This window comes from Pituophis catenifer, unplaced genomic scaffold (genome assembly GCF_029215685.1).
Source record: "Pituophis catenifer annectens isolate HBS135680 unplaced genomic scaffold, rPitCat1.0.hap2 SCAF_3, whole genome shotgun sequence".
Taxonomy (NCBI): Eukaryota; Metazoa; Chordata; class Lepidosauria; order Squamata; family Colubridae; genus Pituophis; species Pituophis catenifer.
Window position 1 is genome coordinate 36911131 of NW_027256883.1, and position 27428 is coordinate 36938558.

The window sequence follows — 27428 nt, forward strand, 5'->3', positions numbered from 1 at the left end:
CCAGGAGGAGCGCACAGGTCGATGGGAGGCCGTCGGTAGCAGCAGGCGGTCTCGAAGATAACTAGGTCCTATGCCATGGAGCGCTTTAAAGGTGATAAACAACACCTTGAAGCGCACCCAGAAGACCACTGGGAGCCAGTGCAGCTCACGCAGGAGAGGTGATATATGGGAGCGCCATGCGGCTCCTGTGACTACCCGCGCGGCCGCATTCTGGACCAGTTGGAGCCTCCGGGTGCTCTTCAAGGGGAGCCCCATGTAGAGAACATTGCAGTAGTCCAGGCAAGAAGTGACGAGCGCATGAGTGACTGTGCACAGGGTATCCCGATCAAGAAAGGGCCGCAACTGGCGAATCAGGCGCCTGTTAGAGCCCCTGACTAGAGCCGTCAGATGTTCCTCCAAGGACAGCTGCATATCCAGGAGGACTCCCAGATTGTGTGCCCTCTCCGCGGGGGCCAAAGACTCACCCCCGATAGTCAGCGATGGAGTCAACTGACTATATTGGGATGCCAGGAACCACAGCCACTCAGTCTTGGAAGGGTTGAGCTTGAGCTTGTTCCTCCCCATCCAGATCTGCACAGCCTCCAGGCACATCACTTCAAGGGCATCGTTGGGATGGCCTGGGGTGGAGATGTACAGCTGGGTGTCATCAGCGTACTGATGGTACTTCACCCCAAAGCCACGGATGATCTCACCCAGTGGCTTCACATAAATGTTGAACAGAAGGGGTGAGAGGACCGACCCCTGAGGCACTGCACATATAAGAGGCCTTGAGGTCGACCTTTGCCCCCCTGCCAACACGAACTGCGACCGGTCGGAGAGAAAGGAGGAGGACCACCGTAACACAGTGCCCTCCATCCCCAACTCTTCCAACCGGTGCAGCATGATACCATGGTCGATGGTATCAAAAGCCGCTGAGAGGTTTAACAGGGCCAGAACAGAGGAGCAACTCCTGTCCCAAGCCCTCCAGAGATCATCTACCAATGCGACCAATGCCGTTTCCGTGCTGTGCCTGGGCCTGAAACCCGACTGGAATGGATCTAGATAAGACGTTTCCTCCAGGTACTGCGGAAACTGTCGTGCGACCACACTCTCAATAACCTTCGCCACAAAGCGAAGGTTGGAGACAGGACGATAGTTGGCTAATACTGCTGGGTCCAGGGAAGGCTTCTTGAGGAGAGGCCTCACCACTGCCTCTTTCAAGGCCATGGGGAAGTAACCCTAACTCAACGATGTGTTAATAATTCCCTGGAGCCAGCCTCGTGTAACCTCTCGGGAAGCCAGTGCTAACCAGGAGGGACACGGATCCAGTAAACATGTGGCCGCACTAAGTGTCCCCAGAATCCTGTCCACGTCATCAGGGGTCACAGAGTCAAACTCTTCCCAGATAACGTTCTCAAGATTATTCCTCGCCACCCTGCCCGAATCTACCCAGTCAGAGTCCAAATCCCCCCGGATCTGAGCGATTTTGTCATACAGATATTGTCTGAAATCCTCGGCCCTGCCTTCCAAGGGGTCCTCCCATGCTCCCGGGTGGAGCAGGGAGTGGGTCACCGTGAACAGGGCGGCCGGACGATTCTCTGATGACGCAATGAGACCGGAAAAGTAATTAAACTTTGCCACTTTTATCGCCACTAAGTAGGTCTTAATATGCGTCCTTACCAGTGTTCGGTCGGATTCAGCGAGACTGGCCCTCCAACCGCTCTCTAGGCGTCTTTTCCGGCATTTCATCTTCCTCAGCTCCTCGGTGAACCAAGGAGCCGCGAGGGATCGACACCGGGTCAGAGGCCGCAAAGGCACGACTCGATCCAAGGCCCCACCAGCCGCCCGATCCCAGGCAGCCACCAGGTCCTCGGCCAAGTCGTGTGCCAGATCTTCAGGAAATGGCCCAAGCTCCATCTGGAACCTATCAGGATCCATCAGGCGCCTGGGGCAGACCCACCTAATTGGCTCCACCTCCCTGCGGCTGGGTGTAGCGGTTCGAAGGTCCAGACGAAGGAGTGAGTGATCTGACCATGACAAGGGTTTCATGTCTATATCCCCTATAATAAGACCACTCAACCACTGGCCAGAGACAAAAATCAAGTCCAGAGTGTGTGTCCCCCTGTGAGTGGGGCCATGAACTAACTGGGTCAGGTCCATGGCCGTCATGGAAGGCATGAACTCCCGAGCCATCTCCGACGTTTCACCAACGGACGGCAAGTTGAAATCACCCATGACCATAAGCCTGGGTGTATCAACTGCCACCATGGCTATCACATCGAGTAGCTCGGGCAGGGCCCTTGCTACACGGCAGGGAGCCAGGTACGTAAGCAGCAAGCCCATCTGAATCCCATGACCCCATCTCACAAAGAGGGACTCACATCCGGCAATCTGTGACACAGTGGTCTCCCTTGGACCAAGACCTTCTTTAATAATAACCGCCACCCCCCCCGCCCCTCCCCTGGGCCCTCGGCTGATGGAATGCTCTGAAGCCTGGTGGGCACATCTCAACCAGAGGGACCCCTCCCTCCAGGCCCAACCAGGTCTCCGTAATACCCGCCAGGTCCACTCCCCCCTCTTGAATAAGATCGTAAATGAGGGGGGCCTTATTTACCACGGACCTGGCGTTGCACAGCATCAGCCGGAGGCTCAGGTCCTGAGTAACTGTGCCACCTAGTATCCGAGAGGAGCCTTGGGGACCGGGGCGCGCAATTGCTCTCAAGTAGCGAGTGTGCACCCCCGACACATGATATGGTCCCCTGCTCCCGCCACATCTGCCCCTCCCATCCACCGTGCTGATGGTACATCCCTCATTAAGATAGCCCATCTTCCCCTCCCCAATCCCTCGTCCTGCACCCTCCAAACCATTACCTCGTGCCGGGCTCAGTCCCAACCTTGGTGGATTACCCCCCCATCCCACTTGGTCGCCCTCCCAGTTCCCCTTAAAAAATTATTAAAAGCCCTAATTAAAAAACTCCTCAATCCCCGCTTTAAAACATGCCACCTCTCGGGGCTCCAAAGCCGGTCCTTAAGGTAGACCTTCGATAAAGTGGAAGGCCATCGCCGCGAGAGGGGGGCATCTCGCAGCACGAGCAGATCCGCCGAGGTGTAAGCCATAAAGTATGACGAGGTAAGGGAGAGTAACTCTGGGTGTCAGCAATGGTCCTAGAGGTGCGAGATAGCAATACGGTTGGATCTGGGCAAAACTGGAGCCTCTCACTCTCTCACAGCGATGGGGCATCCAGGTCAGATAGCTGCAATGCAAGCAAATGGCCACAGCCATTCTCTCACAGCGACTGGTACTAATGCCACTCTATAAAGCCTTAGTAAGACCACACCTAGAATACTGCATCCAGTTTTGGTCACTATACTATAAAAAAGATGTTGAAACTAGAAAGAGTGCAGAGAAGAGCAACCAAGATGATTAGGGAACTGGATGCTAAAACACACGAACAGGTTTTTTTTGTTTGTTTTTTTAATTTTGATTTATATGCTGCCCTTCTCCGGAGACTCAGGGCAGCTTACAATGTGCTAAGCAATAGCTTTCATCTTTTTGTATATTTATACAAAGTCAGCTTATTGCCCCCACAACTGGGTCCTCAATTTACCTACCTTAGAAAGGATGGAAGTCTGAGTCAACTTTGAGCCTGGCAAGATTCGAACCTGCAGTAATTGCAGGCAGCTGGTCTTAATAACAGGGTGCTCTAGACCTCTGTACTACCAAGGTTGCAGGAACTGGGAATGGCTAGTCTAGTGAAGAGAAGGACCAGGGAAAACATGATAGCAGTGTTCCAATATTTGAGGAGATGCCATAGACAGGAGGGGGTCAAGCTATTTTCGAAACAATCTGAAGGGCAGACAAGGAATAATGGATGGAAATTGATCAAGGAGAGATTCAATCTAGAAATTAGAAATTTTCTGACAGTGAGAGCAATCAACCAATGGAACAGCTTGCCTTCAGAAGTTGTGGGGGCTTCATTACTGGAAGCTTTCAAGAAGAGACTAGACTGCCATCTGTCATAAATGGTATAGGGTTTCCTGCTTGGGCAGGGGATTGGACTAGATGACCTACAAGGTACCTTCCAACTCTGTTAACCTGTTAATACCAGTATTTTAGTTCTTGGATGAATTATAACTTTAGTACCAAATATAAAGAATTTCAAGTTAGTCCAGGAATAATATGGTTGTTTTCCTTTGTAAACTTAAAGTGGATCTTGCCCTGAACAAAACATTCAAGTAGAATTGCTATTGGTCACAAACAGAAAAATGGGGTATTACATATTTTATAATGAATGAGAGAAATTAAAACAAACATTGCTTGATTTTTGTTTTGTTTATTGATGAAGATCATTATGGAGATGTATTTATTCAAATCTAAACTGACTATAATTTTAAATAAAAACAATTTGTCATAGTGCATTTTAAAAAGTTCCATTGCTTGCAGTTAGTGTGATGTCCTTTTAGTTGTTAAATGCTGTAACAATCTTACTCTCAGTGTTCTTGACAAAGATGTATTGCAATTTCCTGTCCTATATTAATAGAACTATTGCCCTAAGATTCAGGCTGAATGATTGGCATTCCTTAATGTGAAATTTCATTATACATTATTCCACCATTACCACGATCTTTATTTTTTATTCTTACCCTACAATAAATTTTTATGATTTTTAAAGTTATATTTTCTGATTTCCTTCTGCCAAACTTTTCTTGATGAATGTTATAACAGGATAGACCACTTGAAGGCAAAAACATATTAAAAAACAAAACAAAATCCTGCAATACCAGTGTGGCAAGTCTGGACAAGAAAGAAACTGTCAGCTTTTTAACGTCATTTGATGTATCTTGTCAGCTTTTTCAACCTGGTCCTTCAAAAATTTTGGACTATAACTCTTGTCTTCCCAGATAATGTGCTTCTGGAAGGCAGAAAATTGTGGAAGGATATATGATACGATTTATACAGGAAAACTGCAAACTGACAACAGGCCAATAATACAAACTGGACTTTTTTGCACTGAAAGAGAGAAGAAATTGTCAAAGATAAATCTATTAATATCTAATAATTTTTATATATATATTAGATAAACATTTTTCTAGCAGTGCCTAAAGTCTAATATGTTAAAAATTTAGATTAGTGATCTTTTATTATATTTATGTGCTGACTTGAAATATCTAAGCATTTTCAATTGAAAAATCCCATTTGCCATTAAAAACTACAAGTCAAAAGAATTAAAACATAATACATCTTTTTTATAAAAATAGAGTTACAATGCTAAATAAAAAATGGCAAAATAAGCATTAAAATAATGGCAAAAAGAAGCAGCAAACAATTGAAAGATCAATTATTGAAAGCATTTCCATAAATGAAGGTTTGTTGGGGCTATAGCACTAGAAGCCAACTTACTGCATTTTCCAATAAAGTATCAAAATAAATTTACAATTATCAGATTTAATACTTATTCCTATTAGAAAAAGAAGCAGAATATGAAAAATATGAAAAATCATGGGGTATTAAATTGGATTGTTGAAGTATTCCTCTGCATTATGATGTTTGAGCTAGTTTAGTATACAATCTTGAACAATAAGAAAAATGTGTATATTTTAGGAAAATGGAGCTCTTCTGGAACTATAGCTTTAATAGAATTATTAATATTAATATTAATTATTAATAGAGACGTAAAAATAAACAAGCTTGGCTTCTGGAGTGGCCTGAAAACATGGCTTTGCTGTTTGGCCTGGGAACTGACAGTGGTGGAACAGTCTGCAAAATAGCTGTACTGTTAGTGAAAGTAATTGTGCTTTCCTGAAGATAATGCTTTTTATTTTTTAATAACTTTATTGTTTTAGTATTTTTAAATTATTTTTGTTAGTTTGGGGTTATTTGTTGTATGCCTCTCAGAGATATCTCATTGTGATATGGTGGCAGTAGGATAGGGTGGGGGGGAGGGAGGGAGGGAGAGAAAAAGAAATGAATGAATGAAAGAATGAGAAAAAGAAACAAAAAGCTTTTTTAGAGGAAACTTTTCCGGAAGAACAAGGGCAATCTATAGCAGAAATGAGCAACAGTAGACATTGGGCTGTATAGGCTCTATCAGTCCATGTTTTTAATATCTCAGTCGCTAATATCCTGTCTGAGAAATATCACTTTCCAGCCATTTTGAGAAAGGAACATATGAAAACTGTGGCAAACCTCAAATTTGCTTAATTCACTTTACAAGTATAAAAAACAACATTCTGTTTTTAAGAAAAAAAGTTTGTGACCTTATTCTTGTATGTGATATAAGCCCACCCATTCATGTAGGTACATTGCTTTATCAATGTTGGCAACATTTCTCTTTCAGTTAATACTTTACTCCACTTGCTCTTTGGTCTTAACTCGAAAGAACTTTAATATTGCCTTGCTGGTTTTGCAAAAGAAATTGCAGATTTCTTCTTGCCTTCTAAAGTAAGGAATAATATTAGTGGGCAGAGACCATTTTAATGTGATTATTCCTATAGTGGGCTGTGTGTCTTTATGCTTTGTTTTTGTTTTTGCTTGCTTACAGTGCTGAGGCAGGGATTAGCATTCAGTCCTGTGTATCGATTTTCTTTGTCTGATGGCACTATAGTTGCTGCCCAAACGAAGAGCAAGCTCATCCGTTCCCAGACTACTAGCGAACCTCAGCTTGTAATATCCTTACATATGCTTCACAGGTAATTCTATCAACTTTTTTTTATCTTAAAAAACTGGGTGTCACTGTCAATTACAGCTGTAGTATATTTATAAGCTTATAGCTCTTTTAGCTATAATTACAGATTCCAATAATAAGCTAAGTTGTTTTTACTGCTTCTGTTTTCTTAACCAATTCTAATGTTACAGATCTAAACATTTATTTGAAAGATTATCCTGTTACTTGAACACAATGTATAAGTAAATGAATTTGTGTCTGCAATTCAAAACTGCAAGTGGTGTTTTAAAGGCAACTTTTCACTATGAGATCTTTATCTATTGTAATTATATGTATTCAGGCTTAATCAACAGTTTACTTTTTTGTATGACTAGTTTACTCTTGATAGTATTGTTCCTTTAGTTCTGTTTTTAACTTGGATTTAATCCTATTACTTGAAGATCAGAGGGCAGGGACCTGCATTGGGAATGGGCATCTAGCAAAGTCTCTTGCACATTTTTATTGATATACTAATGAAGTCATTTTGCAAGATACTTTGCAAGCAAACAGCAAAAATAACTGATGTGACAGTGCTTAAGATATGCAAATATTTGTTAAGTATGTATCTGATTGATTTCTAAATAATTGAAATACCTCTAGACTTTCTAAAGAAAGGATCTTTGTGTGGGAAAATGTCTGTCATTCACACAAATGGTATATTAAAATAACATTTCTCCATTTTTTCTGTTTTTCAATTAAAAACATTATTTAACATTATTTAATAAAAGGATGCACTGACATGTCTGGTTATTTTGATTACGCTCATCTAAATAATTGCAGTTTGTTTGACATTTCAAACTGCTATTTATTTATTTGTTCATTCATTCAATTTATGTATCCATGAATCTCACATATGTGATACAAGCAGCTTACAATAAAAAGGTAACATACACAATATAAAAATAAAAATACATAGGAACCAAAGCCTCATCCCCTTACTTATTAACAAAGTCAAGAGAAGAGATTTATAACACCGAAAGATTGGGATCTCTTCAGATTTTGGAGGCAGTAAAACATGATAAGTAAAACATGAAATATTAGAAAATTTGAATTTATATACTAATATTTTTAAGAAAGGATTTTAAAATGAACCTTTATATTTCTTGTGTTTTATTTTTCCACTTCACTCAGTGCTTGGTTTTCTTCAAGTTCTCATGCCACAAACAGAGCAAATTAAATATTTCAGCTGGGAAACTTGCAATGCAAAGATTTATCTACAAGGAATGTCTACATTACTACCAAAATGTTTCAAAATATAGTTCCTAAATATTTTTCCATCAATATAAATTGTTGCCAGTTTACTTCACTGGCTTTGGAAGAGAGGAAAAATAATTGGAAGGTTACCTTAAATTGTTGAGGAAAGGAACTGACTATTAAGATATCTACCAACAAAAAAATTATGAAAGATCTTCAAATATTTTTGTCATGCATCTTTGCAAAAAAAAAAGTGCACTTTTGAAAGACATACTTTCCTCACAATCTTTGTCTCTGAAAGACAAAAAAATATTCTTCCCAAAATGTTTAGAAGAGAAATGTGGAATCTCTAGTTGTTAAATTCTATTTTCTTCCTGCAAGTATGGTTAGTGGTGAGGCATACTAGCAATTGCAATTCTAGTCCATCTGGAGGATTGCAAATATTCATCCTAGTATGGAAATCTCCAGAGTGACATTTTAAAAAGAAATTTTAAAAAAGAGTAGGAAAGACTTTGGTCAGAAAGTCCAGTAGGATTTAAAACAAGATTTATTTCCCAAATTCTCACAAAATGTTCACCTACATCTATTATAAGATATAAGATATCCCAAAGAGCTCAGTCTCTGGAACTTGCAGCCATTACAAGATTGAAATGGTAGAAGATGAGATACATCCTTTTTTTAAGAAGCTGCAATATTGAGAAGAGGTAATAGCTTCTGTGTCTGAAATGGGACAGAAGTAACCATTGTCCTGTGATTCCCTAAAATAAACCTTACAATGTAAATTCCTCAACAATAATGATTTCCCTGCAGATAGGTTGAATTCCCTACTAGGTGGTAACCTTGAAAGGTTTATGTAACTTCTGTTTACACTGAAACTTGCATTTAACAAGTATTGTATTTTGTAAAATATTAAGGGAGAGCAATCACATTGTACATGTTTCCTTGCAGGAATGCTATCATTTCCTCCCTCCCTCTATCATCTATTGTATGTATATGGAATATCATGCTGCTACTTGTGTGATTTTCTTTTGAAAGATAAAATGTGGTTGAAACAGTCCAGTCATGCAGAAAATATTCCTGTCTACTATTTTCTTCTGAAAATGCATGCATCAGCTTGTGTACACACACACACACACACACACACACACACACACACACACACACACACTCACACAGAAATGCAAATATTCCTAAAACTAGGTGGATTTCATTCTAAGCTTTTTGCTTTCAGATGTTCCATTATAATATTTTTGGGGGGAGGAGGTGAAAAATCTCTACCAGATGATTTTAAAAACTTACTTTTCTCTGTAAGTCTTATTAATTACTAGAACAGCTACAGATTTGAGAAAAATATATTTACATACATTTATATGTTAGCAAATTGTTGTCACCTTTTTTTTTACATAGAGCTGTGAATTTGTCCATTTTACTTACTGGTCAAAGAAGTATGTAATGTTTATGGAAAATACAGTGTGCTTTGTGAATCCTTGTGAGTTTTCCACATTTCTACATAAATATGATCTAAACATGATCTGTTTGCCATATAAATCCTAAAACTAGGTAAAAAGGTATCAATTAAACAAATGAAGTAAAAAAATGTTATACTTGTTCATTTATTTATTGAGGAAAAGATCCAAAGCTAAATAGAAAGGCTCATAAACTGAAGTACACTCTGTGTACCCACACTCTTTCTATTTTTGTATGCAATATAAAGTTAGCTATTAAAACGGAAATACATTTGATATGAATTGAGGATACATACGTGCTACTTTCTGTCTTTTGTCACTACCTTTGTCATAGTCGCAGGTGAACATTGGATTATTTGCTGAAGTTAAGAAAAGGATGTCCTCTGATGAGGACTGATATATGCCTGAGGAAACACCACATTTCTAACTGGAAGATAATGTGAAGAGGCAACATATTATAAAACAACCTGACATAGCAATGTATATAAAGCAACAAAGTAAAACTAAATTGCTTATCAGGGATGTGCAGAATCTTATATTCCGGGCACAAGGAATCTGTGGTTCTCAAAAATTCCCCTTTTGTTGTGAAATGTGCTAATCTGAGAGTTCCAAGAGTGAATTAAAAGATATTTTAAATAGTGCAAACCAAGTACTGATCCAGATTTACTTAGGAAAAAAAGTATGAACCACTATCTCAATGGCATAATCCCAGAATGGCACTTCTTTCTTACGTCTTTAGTTCTCTACAATAACTAAACTTCTCTATATCAGTCCCGGGGTGAAATGTAAAATTTGTTACTACAGGTTCTGTGGGCCTGGCTTGGTGGGGGGGGGGTTAATGTGACTGGGTAGGCGTGGCCAACATTTTTTTTTTTAACTTTTCAAAGCATTTTTTCTAATGCTTTGAAAAGCCTCTGCCGATCAGGCAACTCAGCAGGGATCATCAGAGAGGCTTTTTAAAAAATGCCTCTCTGACGATCATGCAACTCAGCTAAGATTGTCAGAGACTTTTAAAAGCATTTTTTTAACCACCTGTTTGGCCAAGAGGTTGCAGAAAAAAATGCTTTGAAAAGCCTATGACAATCCCAGCTGAGCCGTGCGATCATCAGAGGCTTTTTTTTTTTAACTTTTAAAAGCATTTTTTCATCGGAAGAGGTTGTAGAAAAAATGCTTTTAAAAAAAAAAAAAGCCTCTGATGATCACACGGCTCAGTTGGGCATGATTGGGGGAGGGGGGGACAGGGATTTTTGCTACCGGTTCTCCGAACCACCCGCCGCCATCGCTACCAGATTGGGCAATCCGGTCCAAATCGGGAGCATTTCACCCCGATCAGTCCCCATGTTAGAAGACAAAAGGATTTAGGTTTTTTTTAAAAAAAATAACTGTTAAATGTCTAATTTTGTTTGTGACATCAAGTCTTTGAAGCCTGTCTATATTGGGGATACTGGTAGCCCCCCAATTCAGTGATATTCATCTGCATATGTAACATGAGAATTGTATATTCTGATACCAGTAAAGCTAGCTAATGACTAATTATTTCTTATTGCAATTACCCTCCTGTAGATCTCATGATCACAGTATCTGGCCTAATTGTTGTACTTTGCTGCCTTGGCCCCATCACATAATTTTGTATTCCCTAACCTACTATCTTCTAGACAAATCAAAGACTTAGATTTTTTTTACATAATAGGACAGTACATATATTAGAATCAACAGTTGTTTTTATCACTAATCAGCATATCTATCTTTTTTTTTTACTGAAAATGGTTAAAATATTTGTTGTAAGAAATTGTTTCTACTCTGTTTATTTTTTGCAAATAAACACATAGTTTTTAAGATATAATATGATTAAACAAATGTTGCACTTATTTTTGCATATGGGATTGCATAATATTCTATGGTATCTTTTTATTAAGCTGTTTTAATTTAACATACAATATCATAAGTATTTTTTTTTCTTTTTTCACATTGTAGGGAACAGAATGTCTGTGGAATGAACCAGGATTTAACTGGACAAGTACTGGGAAAGCCATTGAACACAATTAGCTCTAACAGTCCTGCCCATCAAGCCATGTGCAGTGGGAATCCAGGTCAGGATATGACCATCAATAGCAATATGAATTTTGCCATAAATGGCCCAAAGGAACAAATGGGTATGCCAACAAGCAGGTTTAGTAGTTCAGGTGGGATGAACCATGTGTCAAGTATACAAACATCCACTCCTCAGGGTAGTAACTATGCACTAAAAATGAATAGTCCTTCTCAAAACAGCCCTGGCATGACACCTGGCCAGCCAAACTCTATGCTTTCCCCAAGGCATCGTGTGAGTCCTGGAGTGGCAGGAAGTCCTCGGATCCCACCCAACCAGTTTTCTCCTGCAGGAAACTTGCATTCACCTGTTGGAGTTTGCAGCAGCACAGGAAATAGCCATAGTTACACCAACAGTTCCCTCAATGCACTTCAGGCTCTCAGTGAGGGGCATGGAGTCTCTCTGGGTTCATCGTTGGCTTCACCTGATATAAAAATGGGTAATTTACAGAATTCCCCTGTAAGTATGAATCCTCCCCAGCTAACTAAAATGGGAAATCTGGATTCTAAAGATAGCTTTGGATTGCATGGGGAACAATCGGAAGAAACAACTGGACAAGCAGAAAGTGTCTGCCATTCAGGAGAACAGAAAGAAAATAATGATAACATGCCCCAAGTTGGCAGTGAAAGATCTGATGGACAGAACAGACTGCATGATGGCAAAAGCCAGACAAAGCTCTTACAGCTGCTGACCACCAAATCTGATCAGATGGAGCCTTCATCTTTGGCTAATACTATGGCAGATGCCAACAAGGACTCCATGGGAAGCTTATCTGGTTCGGGCTCAGCACATGGAACCTCGCTCAAGGAGAAGCATAAAATTTTGCACAGGCTCTTGCAGGACAGCAGTTCTCCTGTAGATTTGGCCAAGCTCACAGCAGAGGCCACAGGCAAAGAACTGAACCAGGAGACCAGTAGCACAGCTCCAGGTTCAGAGATAACTTGTAAACAGGAACCAGTGAGTCCCAAGAAGAAAGAAAATGCACTACTTCGTTACTTGCTAGATAAAGATGATACAAAAGAAATTGGTTTACCAGACATTACGCCCAAACTGGAACGGTCGGACAGTAAGACAGACCCTTCCAGTAGCACAGTAAAGCCAGTAACTATAAAGACTGAAAAAGAAGAGATGCGCTTTGAGCCGAATGAACAGGTAAGAACTTGTGGGGATTATATTTTATTTATTCATTTGTTTATGTTATTTGTATCAGAGATGGGTACAGAAACAATTCTTGTTTTGTATCTCTTACGACACAAAGTTCTTTGTGATTAGAATCACTACCATTGTCTCTGTTGCCAAGACTTCACTGGCTGAAAAATCTGATCTGGAAAGTGCCACTTAATTTAAAATAATGCTTGGTATAATATCATTTGGCTTTGGAGATGAAAATGTAAATGTGGGATGAGAATGACACCCATTGATAGAGGCTACTTGGAATATGTAACAACACCTGATTTAGAATCATAAAATGTAAATTGAGCAGGAAGCAAAGTACTGTTCGGAAAAAAATGCAAAACTAAATGCAAAGTGTTCTGAACATAAAATACCTAAACTTGTGGATGCTTCTATGCAAAGACTAATTAGAAAGTGTACAAATCAAGATTTATATAAAAGTCTCATTTTCAGAAAAAAACATGATCCAAATGTATTTGAAAGTTTTGGGTTCTTCGTGTTTGCAATAAGTTGCTATAAGAAACAATGTTCTTAATTTCTGGATACATTTTCTTCTCTAGCTCAAAAGTAATTTGCTTGGTTTACAGAACTTGCTTTTACTTTGCCTCTTAAAACTCTGCAAAATGAATACCATGTTTCTACAGTAGTAGTATAATTTATATTGTCCTTGAGGTTCGTCATTTCATTTCCACATTGTTGGTACAGATTTTATTGCCTGCATCGTTGTACATTCTTTTAAACATTCTTTGGTGAAAAAACTCTGTTATAATATTCTACTAGTACAAATAATTATAGCAAAATATCAGAGAGAAACTATTAACCCAGCTCTTCCTCCAATACTTACGCAAAGTCATTGAAGACATAAAAGAAAAAGAAAGAAATAAAGCTGGCACAGTGTATACTTTACTCTAAGCAGAATAGAAAAAAAAATGATTTTTCATAATTGTTCTCTCTGCAGTTTAATTTTTGACAGATAAGTTTAAAAAAGGTAGTAAAGCAGCACAAAGTTTCTGATGTAGTTTATTTTCTTATGGATTACGTGGCAAATATAAGTGACAGGTTTTACCTACATAATCTTTGATATATAGAAGTGATTGTAAACTAAAAAGATGTATTTGGAAACAGTGCAGCAACTACATGAAAAGCTGTGATGAATCAGATGGATCAAGTGTACCTATTCAAGGACGATGAACTTCAGTATTCATAGTAATCAGAGCAATTTTTAACCAAGGTTCAGGTCTAGAACTTGCCATGTTCAAGCCTAGGAACTTGCATGGGACTTTAATGAATATCCCTAAAGTTGATCCCCTTATTTCACATAATTTTATCAGAGTTATATATCTGACAATGCTCATGAACAATAACTTTAAGGGAGAAAATACAGGTGACCATTTCTCCTGTTTCTTCAGCTGCTACATAATTTGTTGGAAAACTTAAGGCTGGGACTGCTTGAGAACAATTCTTAACAAAACAGGAAAGTCTCTTCCATAGAAGATGCTTAGCTCATTATTCAGGTTGGGCTGGTAATATTTAGCTATGATACTTTGAAACGCTGTCCATTATCAAAGTTTCCACATAACACTCATCTAGTAAAAGCAGCATTATCATACATTTCCCTGTCTCCATTCCATTTACTAGCTATCACTATGCATTCTGAAAGGTATGCTATATAGAAAAACTGGTTAGGTTTGTCTAAACACTATGAGATACTTGAGTGTTTGGCAGCAACCCAATACTGCATTTCCTACCTCCACCCAAAATTAAGATGGGAATATTTCCAGCAATCAATAAAAAATTCTAGAGAATTTCTCTAGACTTTGCAGTTGGGTCAGATATGATCAGTGTGATATGTGTGTACAAGAGAAAAATGATGCACATTACTTAGGAAAGTCCTAGCTTAATATATGTTTGAATGGCAAAAGCTCTTTTGAAAAAATCTGAGTCATAATGGAACACTCACTGGAACAGACCAGCAGTGGAAATGTCTGCTTCTTAAGTGTTGAAGACATTGCAAAAAAACCTGTTTAAATATCGTATTTCGAAACAAGAATTTTAATCTTCCAGAGGTGACTTGTTTTGTTTGATGGATTTTTTTTACATTTATCAATTTGTTCTGCAGTTCCACTAGGTAAAGAACACCAGAAAAAAATACACAAAAGCATAATTTATTTTGGTTATGCTGACACTGGCCACTAGTCCAGACATTATCTTCTCTAAATAAAGCAGCTCCTAAAAATTTCTGGCAGGTTTTTCCAGCCTTGCTGCCCAAGTGTTTTCAAACTAGCATTTGAGTAAACTTTGGATTATTGGCCTGCTGATTTGTCACTCCTTCCTAGTCAAGGTCTGGGTATTGTATGAGAACACAAGAAGCAATTCCTTTACTATATTTATTGCTTTTATGTATGCATTTGTAGGAATTACTCATTCTTAACATAATCATCTTTTACGTTTTTAATTAATATTATTTAACATTGTAAAAACAACAGGTAAAATGAAAAGGAAATGTTCAGAGAAAATGTTTTCAACATTTTCAACTATATATTAGTAACCTTTAATTATCTTTATTTTTCAAAAGAATTATTTTTCCAGTATGTGGTATTTCTTATGTGTAATCCATTGTTGTCACTTTACTTTTTATATCAATCTCCTTTACTACATGTGGTTGATTATTTGCTTGCTTTGTTTGTTTATATTTCCAGCCTGTTCTATACCCATTCTCTAGGGATATGATTCACCTCACCGCCAATTTATATATTCGGTTTTCTGTCCACAAATTAACCTGAGAAGTCTCAAGTAGCCCAATTACCAAGGGAGCTTCATGGCCTCCCAATCCTATTTCAGGATTCTAGGTGCATGAACATACTTTGTCAGCCATTCTATCATGAAAGGAAATAAAAGAAAGGTTTCTCACAGCATTTGGTTTGGTGATTTTTGAAGTATTGTAAAGCACAGTTTCTTGTTCTCTGGCTTGCTTGTACTGTGTCATTTCTAAAGCGGGTAGAACTCATATTTGGAGGATGGGACTGTTGAAGCCCAATCCTTTAAAATTATTACTTATAAATTGAGGGCATGGTAGTAACATGTGCAAGGGAACTAACATGCTACAAGTGATGGTGTGTTTGCAAAAGAAGCACAACGATTACTATGCCATAGTACTATCCTCCATTTGAAACGAGGCTCCAACACTATTCTGAGATAGTATGCAAAGTTATGAAATACTCAGATTTATTACCATATACCTATTATACCTATTTTGTTGGATTTAAGTGGATTATTGCCTATTTAACCTAGGTTTACTAAATACTATGTGACTTCCTCGTCCTTTGCAAATTTGGAAGTATTTCTCTAAACTTCTCGGCCTAGGTTTTTTTCCCCCCATTCTTAAATTTATTACATGTTGAGCAGTAGTACATTGGTTCAATTTACACATTTCGAGCCGCAAAAGTTCTCTTATTATATTTTCTTTTTTCTTCATTTCTTTAAATGGTTCACATTTTTCTGTCAGTGATTGAAAGTTCAGATGAAACGTGAAATGTTTTTAACCATGTGGAAGTAACTATTACATAGAACATTTTTGGTCCTGTTATAACCAAGCAGAATTACAGTAATGACAGAGTGTTGATTTCTGTTGAACAAAGATTCTTTGTTACATCCATGGAAATCTGCATCCTCTCCCCCCTTGGAGACATCTCTCTGCCAATCCATGGCTAAACTACAGACAGGGAATTTTACTAGTTCATTTTATAAGAGAGCTATATTTTGGCCTATTTTGTAGTTCCAGAAGGCACCATGATAAGGAACACTAAAGGGTTATGTGTGTCCTGGTGTGTCCCCTGACTAGTTTAAGTGAGACACAAGTTAATCTCTTTCTTTTCAGGAACAGATTTCAGATATCCCAGTGGGTGTTTTCTATGCTAGAGGTATTGATTCTGTTCCCTAGTATTTTGTTCTAGCCCAGATTAAAAGACCTATGAAAAATATGTGTTTTCTTTTCAAATTTCATGAAAGCCTGGCAGCGAGCTTGATAACCTGGAAGAAATTCTAGATGATCTACAGAATAGCCAGTTGTCACAACTTTTCCCAGACAACCGACCAGTTGCTTCAGCAGGATCAGTTGACAAACAAGCCATCATCAATGACCTCATGCAGATTACAGGTGACAATAGTCCTGGCACACCTGTTGGATCCCAGAAACCCACAGGAAGGATCTCTCAGAGCAGTGAGTCTGAACTATTTATCAGGTTTTAGATACAGATAATAGTATTGTTGCAAAAGAAATGAATCTTTTCAAAAGCCACTATGCCAGTTTCAGATTGTTGCTATGCTTTATAAGTCTTCAGTGAACAAACAGCACCATCTGCTGTTTTCCTTATAAAATCACAGCATGGTGAAATCTTCCAACTACCGTAATAGAATTTTGTTTGACTTAGAAATAAATAAATAGCTTTTCATTTTATTGAAAGTTTTATTTTCAATTCAGTTGTATAGAGTGTGAAGGATGTGTGTTTGTGTTTTATTTTTATAATTACAATGTACACTGAAGATGGCATTTAATTTCATTGTACGAGATGCAATGACATTAAAGTAAACAAAAACAAAACTTTAAAAAACGTATTTTATTTCTATCACTAATCTGTGAGATTACCACATGGTTATGACTTGCACTGTACAATGAAATAACTGAAGAGCTACATGCTATAAGCTCAATTCTTACCAAGGCAGAAAAATAAAAGTGTTTCTTTAAATGTACTAATCCATAAAACATAATTGTGTCGCAGTTTAAGAAAAAAGAATTCCCATCTTAGCTCTAAAGGCAAACACATCAGATGAGACTATTACTTAAGTGGGCAAGGAAGGAATAATCAAACGTATTTTTTACTTTTCTCTGTTGCATGAAATCCAGAGTTAGTGCTATGAGGATATGCTTTTAATCCATACAAGTCAGGTCTTGGAGAAATTGTTGTAATTTCTATTAAGCTTCATTCATTTTAAATGCAGTATTTTATTAAATGACAAGATTAATATTGTATCAAGACAGAGGCTGAGCATGAAAACAATTTTGTAAAAGATTACCAAGTCAGAAATCAGTGCAGGAATATCCAGCTGAATGATGGACGTTAGGCAGAGTAGGTGGTGGAACCTACTACATTTAGTTTTAAATTATCTATGGATTCACCTGAAAGTCTAAAAATAACTTTTGTTAAATGTCTGTAAATATCTGCATTTGTTTTTGAAACATAGTTTTTAAATTAATTTGAAAATAACTTAATGGTGTATATTTATAATGTAACTTTCAAAGCTCTCAGTTTTTCCCTTTTCATCTCCCCCTTCTCCCCATTGTTCAGCTTTTACCAATGCAAGACAAGCGCAGTTGGGAAGGATGTTGCCGAACCAGAACTTGCAGCTTGACATCGCTTTGCAAAACCCACCAGGTGCTGCGACTTTTCCGCCCATAAGAAACAATAGTCCATATTCAGTGATACCTCAACCCAGCATGTTGGGTAGTCAAGGAATGATGGGAAATCAAGGAAACCTTGGGAATAATAATCCAGGTAAAAAAATACTTTGTTGTTATTTCTGTGATAACACATTGCTTCTAATATAGCAATAACAGGCATCTGACTGACTACAAGGATCACTTACCCCAGCAGTACCCTAAAACCAGCATAAAATATGTTGAATTGGATCATGAGACCATTACCAATGCTGTGTATTTTTATTTTCAGGAGAATTTCACTGAGTTCAGATAGATGTATTTTCACGGAACTGGTTATGCTATAATATTGTACTTTTAAAGTATAAGCCTAAGGATGTTTATTCAGAAATAAATTCTGCCTGAATTATTTGGGGTCTGATCAAGTTAATCTGATAACACAAGGAACTCTAGTTTTTCTAATTATAAGAGTGCATATTTTATTGAATTATTTTTGGAGCACATATTTGTGAAGAAATATGCTCAGGTACCTATCCATAGCTCTAAACTGGCAGAGGGGCAGAGATGTTCCATCAATTCCAATTGCTACTTTTAAAAACATTCTTGATTCTTATCCCTTGACTTATGAGCTGATTGTAAAAGTGGCATTAAAAACAGTTTAGCACTGGGTTCAAGCCATAGTTCATCATAAACGTGTGTCTGTTTTAATAGGAATGATTGCTGGTAATACTCCTCGGCCTGCTATGTCATCAGGAGACTGGGGTAGCCAAGCTGCTGCTGTGAGAGTGACTTGTGCCGCAACAACAAGTGCCATGAACAGGCCAATCCAAGGAGGCATGATACGTAACCCCACATCCAGCCTTCCCTTGAGACCTAACAGTCAAGCTGTTCCAAGACAAATGTTACAATCTCAAGTTATGAATATGGGTAAGGTGGAGTCCAGCCATAGTCTGCACAGTTTCAGCAGATACCGAATATTATGATATTAGCAGGGATGACAAGTACATTTTAATTAGATACAAATGCAGCTGTGGGAGTTCAATTATACAGTAGACAAAGGATATGCTCGAATGTTTTTGCATAACGTGCTGATTATATAAGAACATATTTTTATTTTCTTTTGAAGCAGCCTTATTTGAATTGAATTTGTCTCTGACTAATCCAATCCAAGTTTATGTAAAAAGTCATATGTAATGTTCAGGGAAATATATACAATAAGCAGCAGATTGTTGGTCTTCTGCAATACCTGTAATTCCAGTGAAATTTTATTTGTTATGGTTGTTCTTCAGGCGGTTCAGAACTGGAGATGAATATGGGAGCTCCTCAATATACCCAGCAGCAAGCCCCTCCCAATCAGACTGCTCCTTGGCCTGACAGTATATTGCCTATTGATCAGGCATCATTTAGTACTCAGAACCGGTAAGCCTTTTACTTAAGAATCAGTGTTGAATCATTGTAAGTACCTGCTGATACTTAACTGTTTTGTATTTATTTATTTATGTTTGCTTTATTTAATTTGTTCTGTTTCTTTTTGAACTGCCTTGGTACTGTTCGTTGGACTCCACAATTAAATTAAAATGTTTTTATAAATAAATGAACATAGGGAAAGGAACTACAGTTGTTTCACTGATTGTTCTTATTATTACTACTTGCTACACAAAAAAGACAGCAAACATCCTTTGACTGAGCCAAGGCTATTCCTAGACTGTGACAAATGATTGGCAGAGTAGAAGGGGGTTGGCAACTTAAGGCTACACCTACGCATCATCCTTTCCACATCATCTTCCCAGGCAGATGGCTCAACATGACCTCTTTAGCTAGACTAGTGCAAGGAAGGTGCCATTTCCAACAGGATGAGAGAGAGACAAGTACATTGAATTTGAATTGAATTTGATTAAGTTTGAGATTACAAATTTTAATGTATTATTCATTTTTAAAAATTATACCAGGATCAGTATGTTAGGCAATCCTGTTTTACCTTTTTTTAAAAAAATGAGCTCTTCTGGAGGGTATTTAGATGTAATTATTTATCTAATCTAACAAATGCATGCAACGGTCAGTTAAGCTCTGGTTGTGGCACTGACTGAATGTTAAAACTTCATGTTGTGTCATTGCGCAGCTGAATGGAAAAGCAGATTGTCTATTAATATTTTCAGATTTCAAGGTTAGTAACAGTGGAGTTGATCAATGGTCAGCTTCAAACTGCTTTGAGCAATTGGGAACAGTGTGGTGATACTGCCCCTAGATTTTACCATATCTCATATCTGTTGCTGAAGATGTAATTTATGTTATAACTAAAAAGTTACAATTTTTATTAAGCAATGGGCAGTAATGGCAATAATACAGTATATGATAGCTAGGGAATAACTTCAGTAGATAGTAATAGTAATAACCTTTATTGTCACTGCACAACATGTACAATGAGATTGGTGGAGCTCCCTCAGTGCACTCCCCCAAACACAATACAAGTCACAGTGAAGACAGAAAAATCCCTAACCCAATAAATCATATTAACAAACACCCTGTGCTGTTGCACCAGTTTGAACATGTTACACGTTGCGCCGGCCCTGCAAGTCCATCGTACTACATAGTTATGATGTTATTTCGCATTCAGGAGTCTGACAGCCCACGGATAGATTTCCATTTCTGCAACAGATATGATCATCTTCCTTTTTTCCTGTATGTGTCCCCAGTTCTGTTCTGTCATTGGCTTTCATTGGACAGCATTGAGTGCAACTCAGTAGTGATTGCTTCAAATAAGCAATTTATTTATGAATTTCATGAACAGCGGATTTGTATCATGACTATAACTTGTTCAGCACTTAATATGTATATGATTTTATAAATATGATCACACTAGCAACTGATTTTTATTATTTGCTGATCTCTATTTTAGGACTAACTAGATTTCATCTCCTTTTATGATAAAATATTACTCCGTTTCAGTAGACTGTTTTTTTTTTAAAAAAAAAAATGAGAAGCAAACTCCTGCATTCACAGATTTAAATGATTTGATTAGGGCTGTTAGAAGTTATGTAGATTATTACAAAATTAAGCTATTAAATTGAATACATTGTCATAAATATGAACAAAATTTATTGTTGTAAATCATTGTAATACAAAATTCCAAATCAATAGCCATTTTTCTTCTCACTTCCTGAGAAGTTTAGAAAAAAGTAAGGGTGTATTAGTGTGTGTGTGTGAAAGAGAGAGAGAGAGAGAGAGAGAGAGAGAGAGAGAGAGAGAGAGAGAGAGAGAGAGAGAGAGAAGTATTTTGCCATTTTAAGTATGCTTGAGATAGACATATTGAGTTCTAGAGAATTATTGAGTTTGCTTTCAACTTATCTGCCTAACAAACTAGCACACCTAATGTATATAACATCCTGTTAATTTGGAATGTCTAAAGAGTAAATGTTTTTGCCCCCTCAAGTTGCTCATCAAGCTGTGCCCTTTGTAGGCAACCATTTGTAGGCTCTCCAGATGACTTGATGTGTCAGCATCCTGCCTCTGAGTCTCCAAGTGATGAAGGAACTCTCCTTGATCAGCTTTATATGGCACTAAGGAATTTTGATGGTCTAGAAGAAATCGATAGAGCTCTTGGGATACCAGAACTTGTCAGCCAGGTATTGCTATATTGGATATTTCTAAAAGTGTATGTGCAAACTTTCTGGGTCCTGGACTTAAGCTTCTTGAAATCAACTATATGAAAATTATTTCCTTGTTTCAAACACCATTCCCCCTCTGCTGTACAGAGCTACGCCAGGTAATGTTGACAATACACTTCATGTCCTCCGATATGATTGTTATTGTAATGACAATATGGGGAATGAGGGCCGATGGTTTGTCTCTTTTTCATCATGGCTTCTTGATTGCTGGAAGTGACACCTGCTCAGTGAGTGTTTTTTTGTGAAACATCAGCAAGCAAATATGTATTTTAAATATTTTTTGTAAAAAAAAAAACCCTCACCTCTTTTTATGTTGACCTATCCCAGCTAGTATATTTGTGATACTGTTTTTAAAATTTATATTAACAAATTTTTAATTGGGAACTGTCCAGAAATATTTTAATTAAAATATATTTGATATATTTATTATTTATTTATTTATTTATTATTATATATGTATTATTATTTATACATTATGAATTGCTAGAAAAGGCTTCAGCAGAGAAAATAAGTATTAGACAAGATACATTACAGAAAAAAAGGGGGGGGGAGAATGAACCTATATGTATCACTTTTAACCATAGGCTGCTTAGAATTCTGTCACAGTTGTGTCTCCGCTATGTTTCTCCATGTTCTCTACATATGTGGGCTCCAAACCTTTATATATATTTTTCTGCTTTTATTCTTCAGCAGACCCAAGGAGTAGATCCAGAATCATTCTCAAACCAGGAACCAAACATCATTCTAGAACAAAAGGCACCAGTTTTCACACAACAGTATGCATCTCAGGCTCAAATGGCCCAAGGCAATTACACACCACTGCAGGACCCAAACTTTCACCCAATGGCACAGCGGCCAGGTTATGCAGCACTACGGATGCAACCTAGGCCTGGTCTGAGGCCTACTGGTCTAGTGCAAAACCCTCCCAATCAGCTGAGATTGCAGTTGCAGCATCGGCTTCAAGCACAGCAGGTACACATTTTTTGTTTCTTTGACCAGCACCATGATTGTCAATGTCTTCTAAAATATTTCACTATATATGAATTAAATGTGACCCTATCTGTAAATGTTTTTTTTCTGATGCTATTTATTTATTTTTATCCAGAGTATTCATTTCTTTTATATGTCTTCAAAGCTAAAGTGGTTTAACCTTGTAAACCATAGGGCATGTATTACTTTCATTTTTTAGAAATAGCCAGAAGTATTTCTGTTCATAAGTTGTAAGATATTACATCAGAGCACTTGCTTGAATTTAAGAATAGTATACAGAACAAAAGAACATTTCTTTCCCTCCAGATGGCAAATCCATTTTTCCAGCATTTTTTTCTGGGTTTTCCTCAACTTAAACCATTGGTTCAGCAACCCTGCAAAGTTACTGAAGGAATGGTGGTTACAACTGATCCTCACCACCCCCATGGCCACTTGATCATAATCTGGGTGTTTGGCAACCCTTTCACACTTGTGACTGGTTGCCAAGTACCCTGTGATCACATAATCACCAGTTCCATGCCACCTTCCCTAGAAAGTCAAAGAAGAGCAGGAAAAATTGCAAGGTATTGGGGTAAGTCTCCCCCATTTGCACACTTCCCCCAGCCTTCTGCACTCCTGCTGGCCACTCATGCATTCTCCCCAACTCACACAGTATCTCCCTCATGCGCCCAACCCATACAGTGCTTCTGTCCACCCTCCTTGTCCCTCCCCAAGGTGCCTCTTGCACACCCATGATACCCCTGTTGCGCAACTTCTCCCACCCTCTCCCACACTTCTGCCGACTCCCTTGCTCTGTCTCCCACCCAGCAGCAGCTACTTACCTGCCTACAGGTCTGGGACTTGCAACTTCCTACCAGCTTCCCCATAGACTTTGGTTTCAGGAAGCCAGCAGGAAATTAAATTGCCTAATGATTGTGGGATTCAATTAATGATGGCAACTGGGACTGCAGAGCTTGCTATTGCTAAGCAATACAATCTCACTTTACAGCTGCATTATTTAGCAGTGGAAACTCTAGACCTAATCTTGTCCTAAACCGAAGACTACCTGTTGTGACTCTGACCCCCGAGCCTGTCCTAACAGAGGGAGAGGACTCAGAAGGTGAAGGAGAGGATTTGGCAAGGCCTCCCTCTCCAGGACCCTCCTTTCTGGCAATGCCTCAGGTTTCCTCCGAAGGCCAAGAGATATGCCAGGAGCAAGGCACTTTGGAGCAGCCACAGATAGAGAGCGAGGGGATGAGTTTTGGCTGGATCCCAGACAGCATTGGAAGGATAAGCGTGCACAGCAGAGAAAGAGGCGTGGGCAGGCCAGAGATTGAGCTGAGTCACTGGACAACACCCCACAAGGGATAAAAGGGGGTGTGTCGGCTATTCAGGCCTTGTGACGGACAAATTGAAAAGCTCAGAAGTCATATCGTGTTTCTAGAACCCTGTTAGAATCACTTTTTGAATTTCTTCAGACTGGACTTTGACAATTCTTTGCTTTGTGGAATTAATTTGGTATATCAGACTGAGGAGAAAAAACCTCCCTTAGTGAGTAAAATGTCTTGGCAGGTAGTTCATGGGTCGCTGCAAAGTCTGTTATCTTAAAGGAATTCCTGACTGTTTGATTCATTAACTCCTGGCTGTCTGTTTGTGGGTGTGCGTGCAACGGGGACAGAACACTACCTTATGTGGTACATGTCTGTCACTGAGTGCTGTTGATTGAGCTGCACAACAAAATATGATATACCGGTAATTATGGTGTTTTATTGAAATGGCAATTTCAAAAAATCCATATTTTATTCCTATCGTGTGTATATATGTATCTGGTTGTTTTTTTACCTAGAATCGCCAGCCATTGATCAATCAGATTGGCAATGTTTCCGGTATGAACCTGTCTCTAAGACCTGGAGTACCTACACAGGTGAGGGAACAGGTACTGCCAATTTTTCTTTTCTATAGATTTTTATTCTATGTTTCATTATTTCTGCAACTGCACGATATGTTCTAGTATTGTATGAAGCCATTAAATCAGCTTATTTCCCTAAATTTCTCTTCAGAAATATTGCAGTTCACTGGATAGGGAAAAAATGAAGTATTTATTTATTTATTTATTGAACTTGTATGTGGACTATCTTACCTAGATCATCCTTCCTTATAAGAGAATATTTTAAATTCAAGACCAGCTTGAATAGTGACTAAAGACAAAATGTCTTTAACTGAATAATTTACATTTTAGAGTGCATTATTTGGAACACAGAATGTTCTAAACAAATGTTTGACTGTTAAACAGCTGTTTCTAATGCAAAATGGGCTATTTTGAGTGTTTTGCAAGTGTTCTATAGCTTAAAACAGCTCTGTTCTATGCATGAGACACACTGTTTCAAGCATGCAGTACTCTCCAAACACGTAAAGCAGTCCACACCTCAAAGGCCATTTCACTAAGACAAGATATTTTGCAGTTTAAAATGTTTGCTTCAAATTCTTAAAACATAACTAGAACCAATTACAATGCAAACCATGTGAAAAACATTTCCTTGACATAACTTTAAACAAAGTGTCCTTCCCATGGAATATTTCAGTGAATCCACCGGTATTTTAATAAGTAAAAACAAAATAGAAATACTAAGAAATATTTGCGCACACACCCACACACACCTTTTTAATTGAGACATTTATTTATGAGATACAAGAGGCAACTGATTTTCTTAGATTTTTTAGAATTTATTTTCAAACAACAGTTTGAGAGCTAGTCTTAATATGAATCGGCTTTACTTACTTTGTTCAATTGCATATCAGCAACATATTTATCATGTATGTCTTCAAAACTCTCATCTGGCATGTGGTAAATCAGACTCTGAAAATGACTTCAGCTACTTATACTGATAAACATTTTGCTTTCTTGGTAGGGAAATATTAATTCTCAAATGTTGGCCCAGAGGCAGAGAGAGATACTAAGCCAACACCTGAGGCATAGACAGATGCACCAAGTTCAACAGAGAACCCTGATGATGCGCGGCCAGAGTATGAATATGACGCCAAGTATGGTGGCCTCTGGGGGAATACCAGCAACCATGAGCAACCCACGGATTCCCCAGACAAACACCCAGCAGTTTCCATTTCCTCCAAATTATGGTATTGGGCTTTTTATTATTATTTTTCATCAGATTTTACTGCCTACAGGGTTTCGGTTTCTTCTTTAGATCATAGTTTTTATCTTATAATTGCAAGGAAGACTATTAGATTAAGCTAGCTCACTGAGAGTCTGGAACATAATTGTGGAATGAGGAGCGCAAAGAGATATTTTAGCTTGCAAGCCTTTTGAAAATTATGCCTGCCTGCCTGCCTGCCTGTCTATCTTATCTATCTATCTATCTATCTATCTATCTATCTATCTATCTATCTATCTATCTATCTATCTAATCTACTTTTATATTGCCCCAATATCACATCTTGGGGAAAACAACTGATTTTTCAAATTTGGAAACCTAAGTTAAAATCAAAATAAAAGGGTATTCATTTCTTCAACAAATGATTTCTATGAAATGGCAACTCTAAAAGTATACATGAGTTTGAATGGTTTTTACATGTTGTTTATGGTATTAAGCATTGGATACCAACACCTTGTTTGTCATAGTGACATTTTCACTTATTTAATGAGATTGTTTGGGTATTACTTGATTTCTCAGTCTATTTTTTACATAATATATAGGCATCAGCCCCTGGAAGAGGGGGTTTCTTTTTGGAAAATTCTTCTTGAATACAGTCAAATAAATATCTCCAGCAGATGTCACTGCATGCTATTGATCACAATGAGGGCAAATTAAAACAGTAAGCAACCTCTGCAGTATATATGATAGGAAAGCAACAGTAAGGAACAATAGAAAGCTTTGTTATTGTTCAGTGAATCCTCTTCAAATAGATGAATCCATAATGGACATTTTGTATTATGGCATGTAGTCTTAATTGTCCTGTAAACATGATTGAAGTTCCTATTATCTTTTCTAGGAATCAATCAGCAGCCTGATCCAGGCTTCACTGGAGCTACCACTCCCCAGAGTCCCCTGATGTCTCCAAGAATGGCTCATTCTCAGAATCCTTTGATACAGCAATCTCAGGCCAATCCTGCCTATCAGTCCCCTACAGAGATAAATGGATGGGGGCAAGGCAATATTGGTGGAAATAGGTACGTTTCAAGATTCAGAAAGTATTTTTGCTGCATTTTATAACCACCTGGTTTGAATTACTGTCACATAGCTTCTTTGTACACTCTACTCACCAACTACCTTACAATGGGGAGCCTTTTAGAATTATCTGTAATCTTGCTCTCCTATATGATCAGAGTTTCATTTGACTGAAAAACAGATAAAGAGATTCTGATTAAACAAAAGGATGGATCAGCTTTTGTTATTGGAAGAGTTACTTATATGCATCCAAGCACATAGGTGATTCTTTAAAGAGTTCAGGAATATGTGAGTCCTAGAAGTATATCTTTCTGATTCTGACATGACCATTGTATTTTATCCTGTAGCATGTTTTCACAACAATCTCCACCACACTTTGGGCAGCAAGCAAATACCAGCATTTACAATAACAACATGAACATCAATGTGTCCATGGTGGCCAATAGTGCTGGGTTGAACAACATGAACCAGATGACAGGGCAGATCAGCATGACCTCTGCAACCTCTGTGCCTACATCAGGGTTGCCCTCCATGGGTCCTGAGCAGGTGAGAATCTCAGCCTGGCATATTT

General features: G+C 38.3%; 1 protein-coding gene across 5 annotated transcripts in view; it reads left to right on the plus strand.

The window, feature by feature from the left end:
• NCOA2 (nuclear receptor coactivator 2) overlaps positions 1–27428 on the plus strand; it is a 135596-nt gene that overhangs the window by 101412 nt on the left and 6756 nt on the right. For 2 of the 5 annotated variants that reach the window (XM_070940496.1, XM_070940498.1), the window contains exons 10-21: positions 6522–6669; positions 11318–12584; positions 16614–16824; positions 17951–18157; positions 18751–18966; positions 19329–19458; positions 21470–21662; positions 22395–22676; positions 24520–24609; positions 25583–25808; positions 26682–26859; positions 27205–27403. In XM_070940496.1, coding sequence (XP_070796597.1) covers positions 6522–6669; positions 11318–12584; positions 16614–16824; positions 17951–18157; positions 18751–18966; positions 19329–19458; positions 21470–21662; positions 22395–22676; positions 24520–24609; positions 25583–25808; positions 26682–26859; positions 27205–27403 — 3347 coding nt within the window. The remainder of the gene's footprint in view (positions 1–6521; positions 6670–11317; positions 12585–16613; positions 16825–17950; positions 18158–18750; positions 18967–19328; positions 19459–21469; positions 21663–22394; positions 22677–24519; positions 24610–25582; positions 25809–26681; positions 26860–27204; positions 27404–27428) is intronic. The other 3 variants (XM_070940499.1, XM_070940500.1, XM_070940501.1) reach the window with 3 other exon arrangements.